This window comes from Sprattus sprattus, assembly GCF_963457725.1.
Source record: "Sprattus sprattus genome assembly, contig: scaffold_160, whole genome shotgun sequence".
Taxonomy (NCBI): domain Eukaryota; kingdom Metazoa; phylum Chordata; class Actinopteri; order Clupeiformes; family Clupeidae; genus Sprattus; species Sprattus sprattus.
The window spans coordinates 30,001-40,000 of NW_027666736.1; the positions used below are offsets into that span (position 1 = coordinate 30,001).

General features: G+C 46.0%; 1 protein-coding gene across 1 annotated transcript in view; it reads left to right on the top strand.

Annotated features, from left to right (window-relative positions):
• LOC308382650 (ryanodine receptor 1-like) overlaps positions 1-10,000 on the top strand; it is a 27,027-nt gene that overhangs the window by 15,434 nt on the left and 1,593 nt on the right. Inside the window, exon 5 of the mRNA XM_080861040.1 lies at positions 924-1,016. Within this exon, the coding sequence (XP_080717166.1) occupies positions 924-1,016 (93 nt within the window). The remainder of the gene's footprint in view (positions 1-923; positions 1,017-10,000) is intronic.

Here is a 10,000-nt window from a genome sequence, read left to right on the forward strand (position 1 = left end):
TCTGCTGTCTCACTCTCACTCTCTCTCTCTGCTGTCTCACTCTCTGCTGTCTCACTCTCTGCTGTCTCTGCTGTCTCACTCTCACTCTCAATCTCACTCTCTGCTGTCTCCCTCTCTGCTGTTTCACTCTCTGCTGTCTCTCTCACTGCTGTCTCTCTCACTGCTGTCTCCCTCGCTGTTGTCTCCCTCGCTGTTGTCTCACTCTACCTCTTGTCTCCCAGCCTAGTGTTGTCCTCCTGTCTGTACTCTGTCTCTCCTCTGAAGAACAATCCTCCAGTCTTGTCCTCCTGTCTGAACTCCATCTGCGGAGTCCGTCTCAGCATATGTTCTCCTCCAGTCTTGTCCTCCTGACTAAATTCTCCTCCAGTGTTTCTCCTCCAGTGTTGTCCTGAAATCTGTCTCTTCTCCAGTCTTGTCCTCCTGTCTTTCCTCTGTAGAACTTCAACCCTCCAGTCTTGTCCTCCTGTCTGAACTCTGTGTCTCCTCCAGTCTTGTCCTCCTGTCTGAACTCTGTCTCTCCTCCAGTCTTGTCCTCCTGTCTGAACTCTGTCTCTCCTCCAGTCTTGTCCTCCTGTCTGAACTCTGTCTCTCCTCCAGTCTTGTCCTCCTGTCTGAACTCTGTCTCTCCTCCAGTCTTGTCCTCCTGTCTGAACTCTGTGCCTCCTCCAGTCTTGTCCTCCTGTCTGAACTCTGTCTCTCCTCCAGTCTTGTCCTCCTGTCTGAACTCTGTCTCTCCTCCAGTCTTGTCCTCCTGTCTGAACTCTGTCTCTCCTCCAGTCTTGTCCTCCTGTCTGAACTCTGTCTCTCCTCCAGTCTTGTCCTCCTGTCTGAACTCTGTCTCTCCTCCAGTCTTGTCCTCCTGTCTGAACTCTGTCTCTCCTCCAGTCTTGTCCTCCTGTCTGAACTCTGTCTCTTCTCTGTAGAACTTCAAGCGAGAGGAGCAGAACTTTGTAGTCATGAATGAAATAAACAACATGTCCTTCCTGACCGCAGACAGCAAGAGTAAGATGAGCAAGGTGAGCTTTGAGTCATACACACACACACACACACACACACACACACACACACACACACACACACACACACACACACACACACACACACACACACACACACACACACACTCTCACACACACACACACACACACACACACACACACACACACACACACACACACACACACACACACACACTCTCGAACACAGGTCTCATAGTTCTCTCTGGTGAAGACTAGCTGTTGCAGACTGGCATTCAGTTTGGCATCAGCTGCATGAGCTCTATCTGTGTGTCTCTCTTAATTCATCTAAGAGGTAGTATGAGTATGTTATAACATAGAGGTAGTATAAGTATGTTATAACATAGAGGTAGTATAAGTATGTTATAACATAGAGGTAGTAGAAGTATGTTATAACATAGAGGTAGTAGAAGTATGTTATAACATAGAGGTAGTAGAAGTATGTTATAACATACATGTACAAACAGGTGTAATAACTGGGGCTGTCAAGAGATTAAAAAAAAATACGAATGAATCGCACATTTTGAAATGAATTAATCACGATTAATCACAATAAAAAGTTTGTTTTTCTTTATAAGACTAAATCTTATAAATTAACGAGTAATCACTTCAGAAAACGTGTATTTTAGACATTGTTGTTTAATTTTATTTTTTAAAAACACAATGGTGCCCCTCAACGGTTAATCATAAGAATTGTCCCCTGACACAGTCAGCTCAACAATCCCTCAGCTCTCTCCATCTTCAACTATTCCAATGGTTGTCAAACTTTGTTTTTATTCCCCACTTTAAACAAAGAGGGCCTTTTCAAGTCCCACCTGTCCCTCATCGCTCCCATAAAATGGTAGGCCAAGCTTAAGATTGTCAATTATTGAATTAACATAAAGTAATAACAAATAGCATCTTATTTAGGTCAGCAAATGTATATTGCTTGGAGGGATTTCATGGTTCATGTTGTTGTGTATTGTTGTTATGAAACCATTGGTTTCAAAATAACAAAATAGACCGCTTCCAACCACAAATAAGAGATACATTTACGCACATATCTAGTAAGCCTCTATTAAATTGTGCTTTTCCTCGCACCCTCAAAAACAATGACTTAGTTGTTTTGCCTTCTCACACTGTGATACATATGTTTAAGTGACCTATGTTTAAACTCTAAGAACTGTGTTAGTTTGTTGAAAAGTGAAATGTAATTATTATTAATTTAGATACGTTAAGTTCTTATATGTGACCGTTACCACACCATTCAGTCATAACTCCGTTTTTGGCTAACGTAAGCACTTATTAGCCAGCCGTGTTGTAATCTGTTGTTGCTTTGATTCTTGATGTAATGAATCTTATAGTAACTTGCTGTGTTAAGTTAAGATACCTTCTAAGTATTTTCCGTTTCTTGTGTATCATTGTTTCACTGTTTACACATTTCACCTGACATCATTACAGGAGCAAGACGCTCGCTAGCTGGCTCGTGAAATCAAGTTTTGGCTGACTATTGAACTGTAGCGAGAACAGTAGCCTACAACCTCAGCCCTAACTAAACTAAACTAAAGTAAACTAAAGTAAACTAAAGTAAACTAAAGTAAACTAAACTAAACTAAAGTAAACTAAAGTAAACTAAAGTAAACTAAAGTAAACTAAAGTAAACTAAACTAAAGTAAACTAAACTAAAGTAAACTAAACTAAACTAAACTAAAGTAAACTAAACTAAAGTAAAGTAAACTAAACTAAACTAAACTAAACTAAACTAAACTAAACTAAAGTAAACTAAAGTAAACTAAACTAAACTAAACTAAACTAAACTAAACTAAACTAAACTAAAGTAAACTAAACTAAACTAAACTAAACTAAACTAAAGTAAAGTAAAGTAAAGTTTTGTTTTAGTTCTCCCGTTGCAATAAATACGCCGACGTCAATCCAAATCTATTGTCTATAAAGGAAAGCATTGCCATAGATCGGGGGTAAAACAATAAAACTTCCGTTCATCGCGTCCCATGCTGTCACGTCACGTCTCTGCGCCCCACACTTTGAGAACACCTACTCTCCTATCTAACTTAATGCAGGCACGCGGCAGTTTTGTGTCAAAGGTCAAAGCACACCAAAGGTAAACAAAGTTGCGTTAACTGCCTTAAAATATTTTATCGCGTTAATTGCGGCCACATTAATCTCATAGAACGCTGACAGCCCTAGTAGTAACATATCAGTATAAAACCATGTTATAACAACATAGTAATTTCAATAATAATACATCTATGTAAGATGTAGATGTTATAACCAAGTATAACCGTATATGAATGTTTCGGTAACGTCACACATGTCAGCAGGTCACATGACTAACCCTGCATGTGTAGCAAACCCAATAAGTACCAAATGACCTCATGACCTCATGACCTCATGACCTCATGACCACATGACCTCATGACCACATGACCTCATGACCACATGACCTCATGACCTCATGACCTCATGACCACATGACCTCATGACCTCATGACCTCATGACCACATGACCTCATGACCCATCAGCACCTCATGCTCTCATGACTTGTCAGAACCTCATGACCTCATGACCCGTCAGCACCTCCTGACCTCATGACCTCATGACCCCATGCCCTCATGACCTCATGACCTCATGACCACATGACCTCATGACCTCATGACCACATGACCTCATGACCCATCAGCACCTCATGCTCTCATGACTTGTCAGAACCTCATGACCTCATGACCCGTCAGCACCTCCTGACCTCATGACCTCATGACCACATGACCTCATGACCTCATGACCTCATGACCACATGACCTCATGACCTCATGACCTCATGACCACATGACCTCATGACCTCATGACCTCATGACCACATGACCTCATGACCCATCAGCACCTCATGCTCTCATGACTTGTCAGAACCTCATGACCTCATGACCCGTCAGCACCTCATGCCCTCATGACCTCATCACCTCACCTCCTCACCATCATGTTGCCATAGTGTCATAGTGTGCTAGACTGACAGCATGTCTCTGACCGGATCATTTCACTTCAACATTTCACTTCAACATTTCACTTCAACATTTCACTTCAACATTTCACTTCAACATTTCACTTCAACATTTCACTTCAACATTTCACTTCAACATTTCACGTGGGCAGCCTCATGTCAGCTGATGGATAATGCATGTTATGTACAAAATGGAATCATGGAATATTTCATGCATGTTGAAGCTTGTTATTACAGTGTAACTATTACCTATTTATAATTATAGTAACTATTACCTTATTATACCATCCCATCTTATTGCATGTTAATTAACTGTGGTTGTGTCATTGTGTCATTGTGTTATTGTTTAATATCTCATTTCAACGTCATCAGTCCATAATCCTTGTGTAGCAGTTCTTAGTGAAAACCCAGATACACTGGAATGGAACCATATCTGACCCTGATACGACCCTGATCTAGTTCTGATTGGGTTCTGATCTGGCCCTGATTGGTTCTGATCTGGCCCTGATTGGTTCTGATCTGGTTTGGATTTGGTTCTGATCTGGCACTAATCGTTGGTCAGATCTATTCTCTAGCTGTTATATATACACACACTCACTCTCACCTACTCATACACACACTCACTCTCACTTACACACACTCACTTACACAAATACACACACACACTCTTAATGTAGATGAAAGAGACCTGCACAGAAGGAGAGGAGAGAGCAGTTTCCCTCTTCCCAGGTAAAGTGCAGCTGCAGTAGGGCCTGGACACAGCCCTGACCTCTCCTCTGAAGACTCACACACACACACACACACACACACACACACACACACACACACACACTCTGCAGTAGGGCCTGGCCACAGCCCTGAGCCCTCCTCTGAAGACGTTTCTGTCCACACATGTCCAGGAGTTACAGTGTGGGTGTGTGAGACCAACAGCGGAATGTGTGTGTGCATATTTTCATGTCAAGCAATGGTGTATTTAGAGTATGTGTGAGTTTGTGTGTGTGTGCATATTTTCATGTCGAGCTAACTTGTTTTGAGTGTGTGTGTGTGTGTGTGTGTGTGTGTGTGTGCGAGTGTGAGTATTTGTGTGTGTGTTTGTGCCTATTTCCATGTCAAGCTAAGGTGTTTTGAGTGTATGTGTGTGTGTGTGTGTGTGTGTGTGTCTGTTGTGAGTGTGAGGGTGTTGTGAGTGTGAGGCTGTTGTGAGTGTGTGTGTGGTGTGTTTGGTGTGTCAGTGTTAGCTGCAGTGTTAATGTCCCTGACGTGTGTGTGTCCTTGTTCCTCTCTGGCTCCGGACGTGGCTGGAGGGTAGGCCGGGGATACGGAGGTTAGAATCTGTCTCTGCACGAACAAACGATCGAACGAACGAACGAACGAATGAACAAACGCTGCCAACCGCATGGCACCCAACCCATGTAGGGGGGCTTTTCATCAAACCCCCCCCCAACACACTGGCTTGCACACACCCACAGCCACACACAGAAACTCACACATGCGTGCCCCCCCCCTGCACACACACACGCACACACACACACACACACACACACACACCCACAGCCACACACAGAAACTCACACATGCGTACCCCCCCCCCCTGCACACACACACGCACACGCACACACACACACACACACACACACACACACACACCCACAACCACACACAGAAACTCACACATGCTCACCCCCCCCCCTGCACACACACACACACGCACACACACACACACACACACACACACGCACACACACACACACACACACACACGCGCACACACACACACACAGACACACACACACACACACACACACACACACACAACCACACACAGAAACTCACACATGCGTACCCCCCTGCACACACACACACACGCACACACACACACACACACACACACACACACACACACACACACACACACACACACAGACAACCACACACAGAAACTCACACATGCTCACCCCCCTGCACACACACACACGCACACACTCTCTGTCTTTCACACATACATACACACATTCACTCTCACCTACTCATACACCACTCACTCTCACTTACACACACTCGCTTACACAAATACACACAAACTCACTGTCACTGACACACACTCACTATCACCTATACATACACACACAAATGTACATATTCACACGTATATATGAATATCCATGTTCACATAGACACACAAACACAGATGCTAACACTGCATACCCATACACTTACAAATAACAGTTCATTCAGATTGTTCCACTGCTCCCAATCCAAATCCCTGTACCTACACAAACACACCACACACACACACACACACACAAACACACACACACACATACACACACAGGCCCTGCGTATCCACACACCCCACAGTCCAGTGGACCCTGGAGTCCTGCCAGCGTGTGTGTGTGTGTGGGGGAGTCTCCTGTTGTTTGATGAAAGAACTCTGCTGTAGAAGGTAGACTCATGGCCCTTGCTCCCGCCATCCCACCCCAAAGATGTGTAGGGCTGGGGGGGGGGCTGTTTCAGGGTGGGGGGGGGGGGGGGGGGGCATGAGCCATGAGCCTGCTCAGCTGTTTGCCTTAGTGACTGTAGCTGGTTTGTGATTGGATGGCTGGGGGGTTGGCTCCCTGGATCATGGGATGTGTTTGTTGTAGATCTCTGCCTTAGATTCATGTGTTTTTGATTCATGTGTTTTTTTTAAAGCTTGTTTTGTGAGACCGTGGTGAGCTGCTGAGTTGGTGAGTGTGTTGGTTGACTCTAGGTGGCGGTGTGCAATTCACCTCCTCAACACTGTGGGGCGCACTTCCACTTCATCCTGTGTGCTTTTTTATAATTGCAAGCCACTCCTCCTCTTTGCAGACTAGAGTTCTGTTCCATTCAGCCTTCTTCCTGTTGTCCACAAGTCAGCAATAATGTGACGCCCAGAAGTGTCTTTTCAGGAGTATATCTCCAGGAGTATCTATTAGGAGTATATATCCAGGAGTATCTATTCAGGAGTATATCTCCAGGAGTATATATCCAGGAGTATCTATTCAGGAGTATATATTCAGGAGTATATATCCAGGAGTATCTATTCAGGAGTATATTTTCAGGAGTATATATCCAGGAGTATCTATCCAGGAGTATATATCCAGGAGTATCTATTCAGGAGTATATCTCCAGGAGTATCTATTCAGGAGTATATCTCCAGGAGTATCTATTCAGGAGTATATATCCAGGAGTATCTATCCAGGAGTATCTATTCAGGAGTATATCTCCAGGAGTATCTATTCAGGAGTATATCTCCAGAAGTATATATCCAGGAGTATCTATTCAGGAGTATTGATCCAGGAGTATCTACGAGTGTTAATGCTAGATGCTAGTGTAAGGTGCTGGAACAATCTCATGGGGCTAAAGTGGGATTGAACTATCATTGGGATCTATTAAGTGTTACGAAGGTAAAAGCAGTTGTTTTATGTTTACCCCTTCTGTAATGCATGACCCTGTAAGGTCTGTTAGCAAAAGAGTCCCTTAATATCCTGTAAAATTGGTTAGCAAGAGTCCCTTATGGCCCTGTAAGGTTGGTTAGCAAGAGTCCCTTAAGACCCTGTTAGGTCGGTTAACTAGAGTTCCTTAAGACCCTGTAAGGTCGGTTAGAAAGAGTTCCTTAAGACCCTGTTAGGTCGGTTAGAAAGAGTTCCTTAAGACCCTGTTAGGTCGGTAAACTAGAGTTCCTTAAGACCATTTAGGGTCTGTTAGCAAGAGTTCCTTAAGACCCTGTAAGGTCAGTTAACTAGAGTCCCTTGGTGTGAAGAAGCTTTGAAAATCAGACAACACAACAAACACAATCAGATAGATTCCCCAGAAGGGTTGGGAGTTTCCTGACTTGGACAAAATTAATAATAAACACTCATGGTGTAGCTAAGGGCCTAAGAAGCATCTGTCATCTCATCTTGTAGGTCATCTATCGTAGGTCATCTATCGTAGGTGTCTCTCGTAGGTGATCTGTCGTAGGTGTCTCTCGTAGGTGATCTCTCGTAGGTGATCTCTCGTAGGTGATCTCTCGTAGGTGATCTCTCATAGGTGATCTCTCGTAGGTGATCTCTCCTAGGTGATCTCTCGTAGGTGATCTCTAATAGGTGATCTCTCGAAGGTGATCTCTAACAGGTGATCTCTCGTAGGTGATCTCTCGTAGGTGATCTCTCATAGGTGATCTTTCGTAGGTGATCTCTCCTAGGTGATCTCTTGTAGGTGATCTCTCGTAGGTGATCTCTAATAGGTGATCTCTCGTAGGTGATCTCTAACAGGTGATCTCTCGTAGGTGATCTCTCACCCTCTGTACCGTGTGAACCAGCTCCTGTATTAACCAAACTTCCCTTTTACTTCCCTGATATGATGACTCATATTATGATCTTAATATGACAGGATGAGATAAATATGACAGGATGAGATTCATGTGTAGCAAAGCAGGGGTTTTCTCTATGCTAAGCTATGACATTTTAATATGCTCATGTGGTTTTTCTATGCTCAGCTAGTCTAGTCGTTTTCTATGCTAAGCTAGTCTAGTCGTTTTCTATGCTAAGCTAGTCTAGTCGTTTCTCTATGCTAAGCTAGTCTAGTCGTTTCTCTTTGCTAAGCTAGTCTAGTCGTTTCTCTATGCTAAGCTAGTCTAGTCGTTTCTCTATGCTAAGCTAGTCTAGTCGTTTCTCTATGCTAAGCTAGTCTAGTTGTTTTCATTCTCCATTGACCTCTGTTCCAACAACAATGAAATGCATCAGCAGTAGACAGCAGCTGTAGTGATAATGTGTCTGTGTGTAGCGTACAGCAGGAGAGCGAGAGAGGGAGAGAGAGAACGAGGGAGAGAGAGAGAGAGGGAGAGAGAGAAAGGGAGAGAGAGAGAGAGAGAGACAGCTGTGTACCATTGATTCTCCCAGGATTCATAGCAGGCACGGAGATCACACATGCCCAGAAGACTAAAGAGAAGGAGGAGATGGAGGCTTTGCTGAATGTGTGTGTATGTGTGTGTGTGTGTGTATGTGTGTGTGTATGTGTGTGCACGTAGGTGTGGTATGAGTGTTTTATGTGAGAAAGAGAGAGTGAGGGTGTTTACATGTATGTGCATGATGACTGAGCATGCGTGTGATCTCTCCCCCCTAAATCTGTGCATGTTGCTTTTAATCTCCTCAGGGGCTCGTGCCATTGGGTGTGTGTGTGTGTGTGTGTGGGGGGGGGGGGGGGGGGGGGGGGGGGGGGGGGGGTCCTCATTCTGAATGCATGTGTATTTACAGTGATAGCTCATATTGTCCTGTCTCATTGAAGAGACAAATAACTGCCAACTTACAGGCTGTCCTTTCTGCATCCCCTCCTCCCCACCATCAACAAACATTTCCCCACTAAAACTCTTCCTCCAAGCAGATATAGCATAACCCGTTCCCAACCCCCCCCCCCCCCACACTGCCCCCCTGACCCCCACACCTGCCCCCCACTCCTGCCCCCCCTGCCTCCAACTCCTGCCCCCCCTGACCCCCACTCCTGCCCCCCCTGACCCCCCACTCCTGCCCCCCTGAGCCCCACTCCTGCCCCCCCTGACCCCCACACCTGCCCCCCCTGACCCCCTGCCCCCCTGACCCCCCTGACCCCCACTCCTGCCCCCCTGACCCCCCTGACCCCCTGACCCCCCTGACCCCCACTCCTGCCCCCCTGACCCCCCTGACCCCCACTCCTGCCCCCTCTCAACCCCCACTCCTGACCCCCCTGACCCCCACTCCCTGCCCCCATCTCAACCCCCACACCTGACCCCCACACCTGCCCCCCTGACCCCCACTCCTGCCCCCCCTGCCCTCCCACTCCTGCCCCCTGACCCCCACTCCTGCCCCCTCTCAACCCCCACTCCTGCCCCCCTGACCCCCACTCCTGCCCCCCCCTGCCCTCCCACTCCTGCCCCCCCTGACCCCCACTCCTGCCCCCCTCTCAACCCCACTCCTGCCCCCTGACCCCCACTCCTGCCCCCCTGACCCCCCTGAC